Source organism: Colletes gigas, unplaced genomic scaffold, assembly GCF_013123115.1.
Source record: "Colletes gigas isolate AHSC1104 unplaced genomic scaffold, ASM1312311v1 Colletes_gigas_Sc00010, whole genome shotgun sequence".
Classification (NCBI taxonomy): Eukaryota; Metazoa; Arthropoda; class Insecta; order Hymenoptera; family Colletidae; genus Colletes; species Colletes gigas.
The window spans coordinates 3574473-3592049 of record NW_025106639.1 but is presented as its reverse complement, the minus strand read 5'-3'; the positions used below and the strand labels follow the sequence as shown (position 1 = coordinate 3592049).

Sequence of the window (17577 nt, the reverse complement as noted above, 5' to 3'; positions counted from 1 at the left end):
GTTTCGATTAACCCGATACGCGTCGGTTATCGAACGCGCGGTTCCTTGGACGCGGAGACGAATTTTATTCGATCGATAGATAACCGTTAAGTCGAACGCGTAGCAATTTATTTGATCGAGTAATTAAACTTTTATTAGTTCGTCTAGAAGTGTTTCGTTACCGTAATTAAAAATTTTTATTTCTCATTTCTTTGCCCAGATAAGAATTTTGCCCATCTCCGCTTTTACGATCTTGTTATGTCTCAGGGAAAACCTTGCTCGATTAAACCGTGTTAATTTTTCCCCCCCAGTCCTCCTACGAACCGTTTCCCGACACAAACGTATCGCGTGTTCTTAACTAATCGCGAGACTATAACAATCATCGAACCGACGTGAAATCACTGACAATAAGTAGAGCGTACAAAGCCTTGGCGAACTTTTATCGTCGACTTTCCATTTTCATTATGCGAAAAACAAAGACAACTCCATCCGCCGTCTTGCATAAGCAAACGTTGATCGATATCGAAAAATGATTTCATCTCTTAATTTGAGTCATCTCCAACCCTTATGGAAACGCTCGAAGGTGTATGAACAAAAAACGATCGACAATTGTATCAATTTTAGGTGAGTTCATCGATGTTTTCTAAAGACTGTTGAATCTTAGAAAGAAAGAGGAAATACTGGGTAATAATTTATAAAAATATCCTTTCGTTACGTAATCACTATCCTCGATTAAAATCGTATTAAATCACGTTTAGAATAAAATCGGTTCGATCCTCGGTGACATACAATCTCGATATCTTTGACTGAAACTCCAAGTGTGTCCGTCGATATCGAACAACGTTCGTTTCGTGCAAACTTGCGAATCGAGCCAACTACGTGTTTTCCACCTCAAGGCTGTGTGCATCGCGCGAAAGTTGCAATTCGTCCCTTCGACTCCACGATTTCCGGGTCATCCTTTCGTTTCGTCGACGATGGGTATCTAGAAAAAATCTAACACGCGTCTTATCGAACGAAGACGTTGACGTACACGGTTATTATACTTCCATAGGGTCTTATCATTAATATCACAGCGTGCACGGTCGAACGAGCCAAGCATCGAGCGATCCCACGAGTGACGAATAGGAATCGTAAAACATCGCCGGTTATCGTTTCACCATCGAGCGTCCGCTCGACGCTCGGAAAGCTCCTCGTTCGCCCGTTTGCTCGGTAAACTTCTGTAAACTAATTCAACTCGCATACTTATGGACTGGCAATCAGACGGATATCGAGACGCGATTATCGCGCGTACGCCGAACGTCGAACATCGAACATCGAACATCGAACTCGAACTCGAACTCGAACTCGACGCGTTACGAGATAACTCCTTCGCGGCGAGACTGTCGTAACGCGATCCCGTGCTCGGTTTCTTGTTCCTGTTCCTGTTCCTGTTCCTGTCCCTGTCACGTCGCAAACATCAGCAGTATCAGAAGCGCGAGAAGCAAGAAACGATCGGTCTCGCGACGCGTTACGTGTCCTCTGCTCCTGGTGTCGCCCGCGCTCAATCGTTGGTTGTTCACGCGTGCGATCGCCACGATTTTCTCCGTCTCGAGCGTGTTCGAGCCGATTTCCGCCAAGCATTTGATCGCTACAGTGGTCGCACCGTTGATGTTCCCGACGTACCTCGGCTCGAGCTCCACACGCAGCCCGACGCTGCTCGTCGCCCTCGTCGAGCTAGAATTTCCGCGATCCGGATACAGGATCGTCTTCTCGCTCGCGATCTGAGACGGAAACGAGCACGTTAATTTCCATCCGCGGCGCGCTGGATCCTCCCACAAGTTCCTGCCGCTCGACAGCCACGAACGTTTGCAACTCGTTGAGAAAAACAAACAAACAAGTCAATTCAGAGATTTTTCAAAATTTTTAATCGATTCGACTTTAAAACGAAACATTGTAAAAGTCGACACGAACTTGTGGGAGCAATTTTCAGGAAATAATTCAGGTTCCATCGTTGTATATTGACTCTTCGAAGGGGCGTGGGAGTTTAATTTTAAAAACTGTACAAAATGGTTACGAAACTAATTTCCAACGTAGCCTGGAGGTTTTGTAAATTGGGGGAGAAGTTCGAACCGCGTATTTTACACGAAACGTATCGAGTGGGAATCGCCCGGAAACCGCGCCACTGCGCATTTCACCGCGATCGGTGCCACTCCCTCGAGGATCCTGAGTTGTCGAGCCACGCTCGGAGAAAAGAACAGAAACGAAAAAAAAAAGCGTGGGAGGATCGGGAAAGGAGAAAATAGGGGTGGGTGCAGCGAGGCGACGAAACGGGGAAGGGAATGTCCGACGACTTTACCGGTTTTCCGTTGATTACCCAACGAAGAGCGGCCTTTGGCACGGACGGCCAAACCGTACAGTTTGCTGTCACGTTTTCCCCGACGGCGTAATGCGAGGGTGATAGTCCTGTGATTTCCGGGCCTCTCTCGGGCATGGCTGGAAACGATAATTTTTCCTTGAGTCGCTCCGTCCTCCACGGGAGTGCAAAAATAGAAAAGAAAATGTCTAGGAGAAACAAGAAATACGATAACGCGGCGATAAGGTGACCTCCGGACGATCTTGCGCGTAGGAAATATTCAAAGTTTCATAAAATTTTCTGTGGATTATTCCGTGTGTGTGTCAAAACTCTAAACAATGGCTGTTTATTTGTCGCTTAGTCGTAGATAAGCCTTGCTAGTTTTTCTTTGTTTCTTCGTTTCCGCTTATCTCGTTAACTCGTTGGGAGTTATTTATTCAAAATTAAGGAAATGAATTTCGAAGGTCGATCCTTCGCGATGACACAAAACAGGTAGTCGATACGATTGACTGTTTCGAAGATAATACCACATAAAAACGTTTGATAACTCCGATTGTCATACGAGATAAAGACGTATGCAAAATTCTATCCTCGCATCGCGTGCCGTTCTCGAGATATGATCGATTCAAGATTTGGCACGGGCTGTGAGCTCGAGTTGCGGAAAAAGGGCACAAAGAAGCCACCACGCCCTTGGAACGATGGCCCTCGTAACGATTATTAAGGGCTTCGAAAATAATAATTTCAATATTTAATTAATCAACCTGAATAATTAATATACCGCGCACGTTCCTCGAAAATGTAATCATCGACCAGCAAATGACTAAAATTAATATTTGACCAGCTTTCTGCCATTCCGACGTACCAATAATCTAAAAAGAGTTGAATTCGATCTACGTTGCACAAATATATTAAAAATTACGACACGGTAACGTCAAAGGACAGGTATTTCCCAATCCCGATACTCTGCCTAATGTCGAAATTTTGATCACGCGAGCACGGGAACGCGTCACAGCAGATAAATCGTGATCGTCGTGATTTAGTATCGCAATCGCGTCGTGAAATCGGCGCCTTTCGTTTCTATCTGCGCGATAATGATCGTCTCGTTTACGGATAACGCGTATTGTGAGACGCGACGATGGCTGAAACGATTCGACGACCTGCCGTTCGAGGAAAATGATCGCGCCAAAAAGAGTTGGATCAGACATTTTCAATATTTTTCCATACTTGTTCCCCTAATAATCCACAGTGAAACGTAGGAGAAAAAAGCTTCGAGTTAATCGGTGGCTGAAGCCTCCGATCTATTATTTGCGTCACGCAACGCGATCGTGTTTTACGACACACTACGAATTTAAATAATTTTACAACCGTTCAAACAATCGCGCCAGGCATGGTTGCATAGCTATTGCACGCTAAGTCATTAAGCCCCGCGGCCCGTATAACAGAGATTAGAGTCGTCGTCGGACCACGATAATGACTGCATCCAATTATCATATTTACCTTCGTCAGCCTTCGCCGTATTCCCGGTAATTTGAACGACGGAAACGACCGTCGTCTTCTGGCACTTACCGATCACCGTCAAGTTTCCTGCCCGATAGGTGGTGGCGAACGACGGCGCCTCAGTGGATACCTCGCACTTGTACTGTCCAGAGCTCGCCACGCCAAGATTCCTCAGCCTGATCGATTTCTCGTTCCTCCATTTCTTCTGCGAGCAAACAAATTTCTCGTCGAAGAAACACGTTCGAACAATTGTTACAGAAACGCACGATCCGACGACGCAAACCCGTAACGGATCCTGGGCGGATCGAGCGGTTCCCGAGCTGGGACGTGGGAGCAAGTTTTCGGGGGAAACGTCGACGTCAAACAAGCCGGAAATTAAACGAAGATACATACGCTCCAGCCTCGTTTCCCTATCCACGTACGCGTCTCTAAACACGACGCGTGCTCTACGCGCGATTTTTCCTCCCCCCCGCGACTTCCGATCAGGCACAGAATCCCAAAGAATCGTCTAACTTCTCCCCGCCCGGAAAAATGGCACGTTCTGGAGTTTAGAGCCGGATATCCGGGTTCGCGCGACTGTGCAAAGTGTTGGTGCGACTAGTGGCTGTGCAGAAACGTCCGCGACTACTGTGGAACTTCTCGAGCCCGGAGTCGGGCGAATTTCATTTCAAAAACTTGCTGAATAAATTCGACCGCTGGTTTTCAAACCTGTACAATTGCATAGAAATCGAGGAAGTATTTAGAGGTTCCTGGTCGGGCCCCTGGTAGCTTAGCTGTAGAATCGTTGCACGGAAAGGTACGAAAGGAAACACTTACGTCGATGTTCACGCCCGGTTGCGGGAACGTTTGTATCCTGGGATTGTCGTCCGGTACGTATCGAAAGAACTCGTGATCGTCCTTGTACCATTTCACCGAGTAGAGTCCCCTTTGGCCGAACAGCCGCCATTCGCATCCGAGCTCCACCGAGGATCCCACTTTGGCCTCGCTTGGCACTTTGATTTCCACCTCGATGTCACCGGCTGAAACAGATCACGGCTCTCGTGTTGGCTTAGATCCGTGCAAAAGGTCCATCACAGATTGTTCAAACCACGATCACAAGATACGTGTAAACGTTATTAACGCAGGGTTAAAAGGAGCGAAGGAGTAGGAGAAGATATCGGGGCTCGAACTTATGCAATTTTCACTGGTACAAATTCTTCTAATGGGATCCTCGTTACAAAGATTGGCCCCCGAAGTACTAAACAAGGAAGTCGTGGGGCCTGGCCCGGGCTCGAAGTTTAATTAGTTCGAAGATAGTTGGCTAATCCGATCGATGTCGAAAATTTCCAACTTTCCAACACTTTCCGATTCTGATTACGATTAATTTTGGTGAAAGGGAATTTTGAAATGCTTTGATGCTTTTCGAATTGACTTTGAATGCTCAAACAGCTGCTCGAGCTAAATAGCCACAGTTTGGCTATTTTGGTAGTATATGTTGGATCATTGTCCTCCCGAAAATAATATGCATTACTCGTGCTCGGTTTAACTGCACTTTCTGGCGAATTGCTCCGGAACGCGTCGATATACTTTATAGCAGGCACGCCAAACTCATTTTGACCCTTGGGTTTATTTAGACTGCCATGTGGCGCAGGTGCGCATTTATATTTCAACAATATAAAGACTTCAAGGACTCGGTTATATACAGAGCACAGTCGCTGCACGGTTATATTAAAAAGCAAATTGTCTCCGTTCCAAAAATCTCGAAACGTTACTTTAAAAATCGAAGAAAGACGCAGCGACATTTAATCCGATGGTCAACGGTGATATTTCTTTATTAAAAACGGTGTAACACCCGCGCTAATCCCCTGAAGCTAGCATATGAAAGATGTTTTCGTTTACGATAAGCGTACTTTTCCTCTAAACTTCTTTACACGCATCAATTTTCATTTAGACGCGAATATTAATATGATACCGTGCCCGAACCGACAACAGACGTTCTTAATAAATCAACGAGAACACCATTTATTCTCAAGCTCGATCGCAACGATCATCGCCGCATCAAACGGTTTTCAGATTAATGATCTTCGACGATATAATTTTTACGCGCCTCGTAGATTGAAATCTTTATTCCGCGACACCATTTTGGAAAAACACTGGTTCGATAACGACGCGACGTTAGCGAATATACGTTAAACGCTTTTAAATGGAGTTTTCATTGCTCCTTTTACGACACGCCGTTTTCTAGACGCTCGTAAATATTTTTCACCGACCCGATCGTGGCTCATTCTCGATATTATTAGTTCCCCCCCAATATTTCCGCGATAACGTATCGTGAAAAATGAATCGTCAGTTTCGCAGGAGCAAATTTATATAAGTTCTGCGGTTCACTGTTCGCCGCCCGAGTATCTTAAAATTCACGCAGCCTCCAATATTAATTTGCATTTAAATTAGTACCAGGGAAATACAAGACGAAACGTCTCCGCTGGTACAATTTTAATAGCTTTCCTCCTTATTATTTGCTCGCGGGAAGTTATTACAAGAAAACTAGGCGTGCAAATAGCTTTTCCACCCGCCGTGTGGCACTTCCTGTCTCGTGTTTGACCGTCACAAACAACGCGGTAACAAATTTACCGTTTTCTAGTCTCTGTGACGGTAAATAAATTGCACGAATGTTGCTGGACGGCGACGTCGGCGAGTTTGTAGTGGAAAGTTTTGTCACGTGCTCTGTTACAACGGTACTCAGGGACGAACGTACCCGGGAACAAGGAAAATGACGAGTGTTACGGTCGATCGGTTCATTGCAGTCTGCAATTAAACTTATCGTGCCGCCAATAACGAGAAACAGAAATGCAGCAAAGTCACGCACAGAGAAACCACCGGAATCGGTTCGCCAATGGTTTCTGACCGTTCGAATCCTCTGTGGTCCCGCGTCTGGCGTTGGAACTCGTCAAACTACGACCAACGGTGTGGTACATGGTTCTATGACCGGTATATTTCTGCATAATTATCAATTATATAACTTCGATCAACTACTTTTCAACACATCGACCAAGGGAGTCAAATGAAAGCTAAAAAGTAATTTAATTTGAAGCGTGGCACGAAATATTGTAAAACTAAACCGAAACTCCGAGCGAACAAAAATAGTTTCTAAAAATACGCGGTTTTGTTGTGACGGTTCCTCTCGATGTTCATTTTAATGTCGATATTTTAATGTAAATACGTGGATCGCAAATAGAGACCCGCTGGAACGAATGATCGAATCTGACGCGGACCATACAAGGTTAACGATGTCTTCCAAAATTTATGGTCCGCTTGCCCGACCATGGAATTCAGCCATTCAACCGTTCAACCATTCGGTCATTCAACAGCCCCGGACGAACATCTGCGATTCGACGAATGGTTTGCATTTACATACGTCTGTTCCGGGGGCTGGTCCCTTCGCTGAAACTCGGTACTCCGCACCGACGATCGTTCCGGTTGTGTACATAATTACAAGTAAGTACGCGCGTTGCACAGACGTCGGCCATCCGATAGAGGAGATTCCGGATTGCTCGAAACGATCCGATTCAACACGACCCGATTTGATCCGAACACATATCCGCGCGAACGTTGGACACAGAACCACCGTTTCTGGCTTCCACTCGACGAACAATAACGAGTAACGTCTAGATTTCGCTTTTTATCGGAATAAAAGTATCTGCCGATACAACTGTGGTGCACTGGACCGCGAGTCCAGAGAGTCGTGAAATGGGTGTTTATAAAATGAAACGCTCGAGTCTAAAAGCTCCAACAGATAAACGCGTATAATATTATAAAACAACGCTTACGAATCGGGTTCGACGCCCCGGGGGTTTTGCAATAATATATCAACGTGTTTGTAAATACGTGTCTGTTCATGCGATCGATAAAATATATTAAAAGATCGCGCGGAACGGTTTAAAAACGAAGGCAGGAGGCTTTCCAGCTCCCTGGCTGTCGTCTCTGGCTTAACTGGTTAGACGTTCGAACAACAAACACGGCGAACGCTTTGGAGGAACGTCCTGGTAACATGGAGTACTTACAGAGGAGGTGTGGTGGTACCACGACAAAGCGTGGAAATAGCTAGCAGTCTCCAATTAAACGTTATCCGAGGTAGACCTACAATTATAGACTGGCTGATTGAATGGGACCGTTTCCCAACGTTACCGATTCAATTCGATTCTCGATTGCTGATTAATTGGCGCGGCGAGTGTCGCAAAACGCCGCGAAATGCCACAAAATGCTGCGAAACGTAGCTGCGTGGCGATACGAGGGTCGCCCAGTAGGGCACGGATCTGCTCGGGATCGCCAGGAATTTAGCAACGAGAACAAAAGGACGGAGGAAAAGCGAGTTATCGGCTCCTGCGGCAATGGGCGGCCATGTTTGATTCATTGCCAAATACGGAATCGTTTTATACACCATTACGTCTTAATATGGAGAGATAGTGCCAACGGTCTACCCAGTAACGAACCATCGTTCAACGCCTTTCAACTTTCTGAAACGTATAAATCTTTTATCGATAACCCGCGACTATATTGAGCCATCGAGACACGACCACTTTTCGATTTTAACGATCTCTCGCGGGGCGATATTTCAAACGGTTGCGCGTAAGATATTAACCGCAATTGATATGTTCACGTTCTCGAACTATTTGTTAAATAAATCTTTCAACGATTGTTATACTACGAATAGTCTAAAAATTTTACAATTACCGAGTGACGAGAAACTAAAACGAAATTAATGGTATGTCGTGCTCAAACGTCGTTCAACCGTTCCCAACATCCTGAAACGAATCAGTCTCGTATCGATAACCCACGCAATCGATAATCGACACCCGACACTAATTGTAGTGGTCGAGTATCGAACAACCCTTCCACGTTACCACTTAAACGCCTCTTACAGTTTGATCGTCGTTGTCATGCCCTTAACTGGGGATGTTGGATCCTTGTGAAAGATTCGGTTCTGAAATAGATTTTTATCTATATATTGTAGATAAAAATCTATTCCCGGTTATTTGGAATGTCTGAAATAAAGTTTACTAAAAATCAAAAGCAAATTTAAAAAAAAAATCGATAGGTAAATGCAGTTCAACAAAATTAAAAAATTTCAAATCGTTCTGAAAAAATTATTTCCAGTTACAGGGGGCAATTACAATCACTTTTGGTGGATAGACCTACCCCCGAAATCCTAACCAGTTTCGAGAAAAAAAATTCGAGGTGTGGAATTTCCAACAAAATTAAAAAATTTTAAATCGTTCTGAAAAAATTATTTTCAGTTGCGGGGGTCAATTATAATCATTTTTTGTGAATAGACATACCCTCGAAATCCTAACCAGTTTCGAGAAAACAAATTCGAGGTGTAAAATTTTCAATAAAATTAAAAAATTTTAAATCGTTCTGAAAAAATTATTTACAGTTGCGAGGGTCAATTACAATCATTTTTGGTCGATAGACATATCCTCGAATTCCTACTCACTTTCGAGAAAAAAATTCGAATATGTGCCTAAATTTTCGACAAAAAAAAAATTTCAAACCCGTCTGAAAAAATTATTTTCAGTTACAGAGGTCAGTTAGAATCATTTTTGGTGAATAGACCTACCCCCGAAATCCTACGCAGTTTCGAGAAAAAAATTCATTACCGAAAATTTCGTGTCTGACCATGACCATCATGTTTCCCTCAAGCTTCATGCGTAAATACGTTTAAAAATTCGTAACTCCTGAACGGATTGGACGATTTCAATGTTTCAAAATGCAATCAACGCGTATTTTAGTGAAGAATATTTAAAAATTCTAAGACTGTTCGAAAAGTTGTTCCTTAACCTCATAAAAATGGTCCAGATCCCCGTTCTTATCACTTCATAAGTAGGTACACTCCAATTATTAGGCATTGCCTCAGTCCCGAATGTGTCGGAATTTTATTGTACAAGGATGAGACTAAGTATAACCGAGTTAGTATAAGCGAGATATATAGCATTCTTAAATTTCCTGTGAAGCTTAATGTCGGAAAGAATAAATTCTTACTGACTCTTATTCTATTCGAGGCAGGCGAATATAGACTGCGCTCATTAGGAACGTAGGTGTGTAAAAAGGGTCATAAAATAAAGAAAGCATGTATTCGTCTTAATCTAAGAGAACATTAACAGTAAAACAAGAGAGCTTAATAAATATTAAGGGGGAAACGTAATGGACTCTTGGAATCCTGCACTCTCTTCGTTGAAAATTCTTTTCACGAAACCCGCAGCTGTCAATGCGTCGCGTCGTCGTCGCGAGCACGATTGCAACGATCAACGGCATTTCCAACAAGTATTTTCCATTCCCGTGTAAGTTTCAGCTTTTAACGCGTCAGACGTTCCGAGAATGGGGAGAATCTGTCAAGGGGGGACAACGAATTCCCATTCTCGTGGAACAGGGCGCAAAGATCGAGGGCATAATGGTATTTTATAAAGAGGACGTACCGCGGAATGGCTCGAAAACGAAATTCCGAATAAGCAAAGGCAGTGATAGAGCGCGGTGTTCCCGTATGTAAATTTGCGGAAGCTATCGAGATCGTCTTTGTTTCCATGATTTTGCGCCCAGCCGCGTGACCATCGAGACGCGATATTGGAGTTTCTCCCCGCGTATTATTCGCGATCTTCCCATTCGATTCCCCTATTCCTTATTCACGCTACGACGATGTAGCAAAAGTTTGTTGAAAACTTTCCCACGCCTCGATCCGATAAAACTCCACCGCGATCCTCCAGCCCCGCGACCCAAAGTCGAACGCGCTAAAATCCTCGCTGTTTTGCTACGCAAAGACGACCGGGAAAATTCTAATTTTTCATGCTCGGATTCGCCCCTTAAGACGGAAGTTCCACGGTGTTTACACTGGCCCTTATACGTTTGGCAAACTCACTGCAGAAGATTATAATGAAACGCCGACAGTAAAAATGTTTAACGATCGTAAAAATTCACAAATTCCCCTCCCCAACAAATCTGATTCGTCGCGTTAAATTTGTATCCGGATAGAAACGTTGCCGAGAGGATGGAACGATCTCGGTTGCAAATTAACGATAAAACGTTGGCCCGTCTTCTCGTCGACGTCGACGTCGTCGTCGTCGTCGTCGTTTGTTTGTAAACCATTAGCGGCCAAGTGGCGGAGGTTAATTGTGCTCGGACGACTGCCCTACGACCCTACGGAATCGCAATCGCTCATGTCTTTTAGATTCCCAGTCGCCAGCCCTTTGTTTCCCCTTCTCGTCTCTTCACCGGCACCGAGTATGTACCGTTCGCGTACAAAACTCTCGTCCCGTTCTTTGCTGGAATTTCCCTTTTGTCCTCGCCCTTTTCGCTCTACGCTTCTTTCTTTCCACCGCGTTCACGTCGTTCTGCCCGCGAAACGCGGTTGTTGCGGTCCTGTTTCTCCTCGTTCGCAATTGGTCTCCATTTCCGTTGCGTTCAAATAATACATCGAAACCGTTTCATCTTTCAAAAACTGGGTATTAAAATTTTTTCAACACGTTCCACTATTTTTGGGGCTTCCCGTTTATCGAACAAATATAACAAAAATCAAGTCAGGATTTTACGTAATTTACGAAATAAAAAATTGACAATTTTTGGACCGATTTCGTAAAGATCGCGAGGGATCGAGGGTTCGAATAATCGTTTTGAAGAGAAAAATTTTCCCCCTCCCCTCGCTGCAAAGGTGACACGACCCCTTAGAGCGCTCGAACGATCGCTTGCATCCGACGAGGACCTATTGGGGAGTAGCTCGGGGTAGCTGCTCCAGAATCGGGGATCGCTTTTGGAAAGTTAAGGAAGAGGGTAACGGGCGGACGTCTACGTGACTCGTGTACCAGCCACGAAGAGAGGCGACGACACGAAAACTGAAAGAAGATTCTTCGTGAATCGTATACCTTCCGTTTTCGCCGTGACTTCTTTCCATTCGCGACGAACGATGCTCCTACAAACGCGAATCGTCCTGGTTTGATAACCGTCGAACGATGGTTTTAATCTCAGGGACGAGGGCTTTTAACGCGTTCACTGTCATGGTGGTCACCGGTGACTGTTGCTTCAAACTTCCAACAAAGCAGTCAAAATGGCCCATTCGTAATTTCTAACAAAATTTATAAAAAATTTCCTCCACCGATTTTTTGAAAATTTAACGTAGTGTTCTATGAGAGAATGAATTGGCAGCTATTTCCATTGTATTGTACATTTCTTTGCGTATCTATACTCAAAGGGTTAAATCCTTTACCTAAAATTACTCTAAAATTTACTCTAAATTTACTTGAATTTACTCTAAATTTACTCTAAAATTTTAAACGATACTTCCTTTACGATATAAAATATCAAGCGCACCGTTAAATTATTCAATATGTCTGTTTGAACATAATTTGCACGACGTCTAGGACGTCTGTAAATATTGCAAACTGGTTGACGTCCTCTGAACGTTTGCAAATGAACAGTGGAAATAAAAGCTGGTACCGCTTTGACTGAAATTGTATTTATTCCAGAAACAGGTGTCCGTGAGTACACGTTTCGAACGTTGATCCAACACTTTTGTGGAAGGAGTTACGGCGGTGGAAGCAGCCGCATCGAAAAATGATTGGACGCTCGATGCTCGCGGGAGTCGATCGATCAAACGGGAACGCGATAGGAAAGGTATGTTTTCCAAATTTTCCACGGGAACGTATTGTTCCGGCGCTCTCGGGATAGAGAGGCCTACCGGGTGGCTAAATGCAAAAATCAGCCGTGTCGCGTAGCCAAATCTGCTGGCCAAATGGTTCCCTTAGGTACGCCCGGGGTTTATTGCTCCACCGGCAATAAAGTAATTCTGGCAGTCAGAGTTTCCTTAACGTCCATTGGACCACAACATTCGATATCGCTTTACGGCACATCGTTAAGAGAGAGGGATGCACCGAGCAACCCGTATAAATCGTTGCTATTTTCTCAGAACCTAACGAACAGAACTTCGTTTCCTTTTTAATCAAACGGTTCGAGCTAGTCGGAACTTTACTTAAGTTCAATTTAAACCTATCGTCTATATATTTGTCAAACACACGAATGGTTCCGGTCTCAGGGAGATTATTAGACAGACCGACGCTCTCCTCTTAAAATTTCGAAAGCCATAAATCTCCGCTATCGCGGTTTTTCGAAGTCGCGATCGATCGCGAGCAGCGGAAATGATTCACCGCCGAAACAGAGTTCTCGAAGGGAAACGAAAAAGTTACAGGGGGGGGTGGCTCGACAAGAAGAAAGGAAGAAAAAAGGAGGACGAGGAACCGGATATCTCAGGGCGCGTTTCAAAGTTTCTACCCCCGTGTTTCTTGATCTTTGATTCGAGGATCATCGCGGCGAAGTGGCTTTCGACGATACTTGGGATACCTGAAAGGCGGAACGGAAACTGGAAATGCGGAAAAAAATACTTACTTTTGTCGGAACTGGCCGGCACTCCGATCAGCTGAATCGCGAATATAATCCAGAGCATCGGACGTCCGCGTAGAAAGACGATGGACGAGCAAACGTTCCCTGGCTTCGATCGTACGATCTTTCTCGAGGTGACTGCGGCCGGTCGATCTATCGATCGAGGCGTTACGGGCCGATCATCGACCCCTCGCGAAACTTTCCTCCGCGTTTGTACAGACGACACGCCCATCGCGGACTACTGCGCGTTATCTCCCTTCCGCCCTCAATCTCTCTCTCTCTCTCTCTCTCTATCTACATTTAACTAGTTTAATTTCTATAATGTCTGAATGTACGACGTATGGATCGTCCGTTCCACCCTTCGATCATATCAATAACCGCGACGGGCGAGAAATTCTTGCGGTTTTATCTGGAATGCACATCGCTGCCAATTTAGTAAAATTCGATTAAACATTTCTATCGTCAGGTGGTAGGAGCTGTTCGTTTTTCGATTGGTCGACGGTGAAGAGAAATGCGGACGCAATTTTAGTTTTATTCCCGTGGTATGATTATAATTAAATGACCCCGGGAATAAATTACTGTCTTTTTCTTAGTATTTACGCGCGATTTTAGTCGAAATAATTAATTTATTTAACTTCGAAGTTTCCGCGATGTATGCTTATCGCGAAATATCTGTATTGACTATTGATATTAAATTGAAATTAAAACCCGATGTCTAATTGAAACGTGTATCCTGGACGACGGTAACGTGTGTACGGATAAATTTATGTTTTAATTTAGAATGTCGATTTTATTTTAATTTAGTATTGCCACTCGATATGGATATCAATTAAACATCATTTCTAGCTATAACGGAAAAAATAAGTTATTTTTGCTGGAATTGCATTTAATTACTCGTTATTATTGTAATTAGGTTAAGATAATATGATTATATCATAACTTTTCTGATATTGGGGGAATCTAGGGTAGACTCGAATAAACGTTCGAAAATGAAAGATATTGCATCACAGTGCAATTACTCCCAACAGTAAAAAATCATATATCGTGCAGGTACAAAATTGACTGCATACGTGAAACGTGATATTTAATTAACGTCTGTATTTCGAAATAATTAATATATATAAAAATATTTTAATAAACTCTGATGCATTGGGTAACAAAATAAAGTTTTCTTCAACGTAGTGTAATAACATTTTTAATTAATTTTAGTACCTGTCACTGCATGTTTATTAAAAAAACATCAGGCCATAAGGAGTCAAATTATTCGCGATTTTTATCTCTCTTTTCTCCCCATTTCTCTTTGCATTGCCAGATCAATCCAACGAGGAACAGCTATTTCAACCTTGTAATAGAAATATACGTCTACGATGATATACATAGATCAATTCGATACCAAAGTATCAAACAGCAGATATCGATATATATCGAAATTTTGGGTTCTTAATATCATTTATCTATACTGAAACTTCGTTGATCGACTGATCAACTTGTCCAAAGATAGATTGCGCGTTTGTTCGCCAAAACGAAAAGAAAAGTCCTTTATTTTTGAAAACTTTAATCGCGCGACTGCGTTCGCGTAAATTGCTATCGACATACGTAAGTGCTTAGCGTAATCCAGACTTTGTCACGTCCTAAATACAATGTTATGGTTAATTAAACGAGAACAAGCGGTCGACTACACCCAATCTATTGCGTAATCGGCGTCCGTTCGCTAGATCCCAGGATTTCGTGGCGATCGATCGTTGTTCGTGCGGTTTTTCCGACGATTCGCGGAGAGAATTGCGCGCGACACGAGGGAGGCGTAGAAAGCATCGTAATGCGGCGGTGTTTTCGTCGCCTAGGGTTAATCGTGTCGGAGATTACGCCCGTGGAATCGATAAACAAAGTTCGTGGGAATTTTATTCCCGAACGACGAGTACGAAATTCCGACCGTAAACTATATATTCCGCGAATTTCGATTTCCAGATTGGATCGCCTGTACTTTCGGGATAAACTTCCCTGAACGACTGCCCCTTTTATCATTTTCTCGTTACGCGCGCATCGAAGTGAAATCTATTATGGTTATCGATAACTTCTCCGATCAATTCCACTCATTATTAACACGTTGACTGTTCATAGCTGGAACCGTCGATACGACCGACGCCGGGAGGGCCAATGAAATTTTCACGGTGGCAAATATTGCGCTATGTACTGTAAGTATTATTCGCAGCAGCTCTCGCGATGCAGTTATGGCCAATTCCACGCCAAATCGATCACTTTTGTGCACCGAGGTCAGAATTGTTTAAAAAAGTTTTACGAAAAATTTGAATCCCGACTGGAGCCTCGAAAACTACTTTTTAATTGAAATATTGTCCAAGGGACGTTAAGGGTCCCCCTTAGGTGGTAATAAGAAGAGCTTGTCACTGCAGTATGCAGACTTATGTTATAATTACTGCACCATAAGAGCTGTTAACGCGCAACGCCTAATTAACTACAAATTAAATGCTCGATCTGAAGTTGCACAATAGAAACGGGAAAATTGCCCGACTCGACGCTGAGAAAAACTGCATTTTAAAAGCACCTTTGCAGAAATTTACTTTTTAAATGTACAAAGTTACTGTACTATAGCTTTTACTGTCATAAATACTATCTGGCTGCTCCAAAGCAATTTTTCCACGAGATTGGATGCTGTTTCTCTTCCATCTTAGCTTCGAAATTGAACGTAATTCTTTCGTTCCGACTCTAATGGCTTTGATTTGATTTTCGTACGGCCTTTGTAAACCGGCACGTGCATCGACTCTCTTAATGGATTCATCGATTCCATCGCGAAGGACCTTTGCCACGCACGGTCGCGAAAAAATTCCATTCTGGAGCCGCGTAAAAATCGCTGCAACGATGCATAATATCGATAAAGCTTCTCCTATTTGTATACCAAACACGATCAACGTTTGAAAAATATATCGAGTTTTACGCGGATATGAAACTAAGCGTCCTTGATTCGGAGATTATGATAAAATTGAAATCCCCACTGTTAAAATACAGGAAAATTAGAATAACGTCGTTGGTATGATCGCCACCACCCTAAGTTCGATCCCTTGCCGCGCAGTTTACTCGAATCGGGCTGCACCGTAATCTTTACCGTCGGGATTCAACTATAGTTTTCGAGACTCCGCGAATTAAAAAACTTTCCTCGACCAAGGAAACATCGCGGGAAAAAGGACCGTAATTTAAAAAAATTTTCCTGACCAGGATCAAGATCTATTCTTTTCAGTCGTAAAAGTCACTTTCATAATTCCAGCATTTATCCAGAGAGATTAATCCCTCCCGGACTGAAAAATGCGAAAACTTTTAATAGTCCCGAAGTTCAAAATTTATTTAAAACTCGGTAAAAAAACTGCGATCTTCGACCGTGTAATTTCAATAAGAAAAAACTCACGCTCGTCCGTGATTGGTAATTTTCGTTAATATTTATTTGTGCGGACACCGAGAAGTAGAAAGTGTTCCAAATTTCTACAGCCGCGCACAGTAGGTCAAAGTCTGGATTATATGCTAAGTATTATAATTCAAAGTATTCACCAATCCTAACCCAGACCACAATCAACCCCTTATTATCAACTTGCAACTTCTAAGCAACTTTCACTGTACAACTGTTACAAAATGAACCCACTAGATTCCTCGATCCACTCCCAACGGATCCAGATATTTAAAACGTTTCGACGTCTATAAGTAGCGAAATGAATTTTACACGTTAAAGCCACGCGATCGAAACTCGTCTCCACGGGGTCGACGTCCAAAAATTTCCCAAACTCGTCGAAACGCTCTATAATGTGCAGCGGTGTACGTTTCCTCACCAAATCGTCGCAGTTCTCGGGGGTCGAAAGAGATCGAGAGACGAGGATCGCCACGAGCGAACGCGTCCAGCGAGTCCGGTGCACGCAATGCAACGAACGGGGCTGCGGTGCAGCGATCGGGGTTGCGATATTAGGGGTTGTATCGTGGATTAGGCGCGTCAGCGTGGTCCTGTGCGGCGCCGCGCCTTCGACGATCTTCGTCAGGGCGCGGTAGGACGAAGCAGGACGGAACGAGGATCGGGCAGACCGTGGACGACGACGGTGCACGACACGCGACACGACACCTCGTCACCTGGTCGCGGTAAATATTACCGATCGCGGCACGGTGAACCGTGAACGGAACGAAAGGTTCGACGGTACTGGCGAAAAACGACGATCAGTTTCGCGGTTTCGAGGGTGGGCGGGTCTCCCTATTTTTGGCAAGGAACGAAGGTGAGAAAAGGTGAGAGGACGGGCGCGCGGACGGACGATACGGAGCAGAAATTACAACGGAAAGCATGACAGAGAGTCGAAAGAAACGAGGGATTATCAGCGAAAGGG

The 17577-nt window shown here is 43.8% G+C and overlaps 1 protein-coding gene across 1 annotated transcript; it reads right to left on the bottom strand.

The window, feature by feature from the left end:
• Positions 1 to 665: 665 nt before the first annotated feature.
• Positions 666 to 17187, bottom strand: LOC122397731. Its single transcript, XM_043397091.1, has 6 exons — positions 17038 to 17187; positions 13214 to 13616; positions 4625 to 4827; positions 3878 to 4013; positions 2315 to 2451; positions 666 to 1739 (listed from the first exon to the last, which is right to left on the bottom strand). The coding sequence occupies exons 2-6, from the start codon at positions 13437 to 13439 to the stop codon at positions 1422 to 1424; spliced, it is 1020 nt and encodes a 339-aa protein (XP_043253026.1). The 5' UTR covers positions 13440 to 13616; positions 17038 to 17187; the 3' UTR covers positions 666 to 1421.
• Positions 17188 to 17577: the final 390 nt, after the last annotated feature.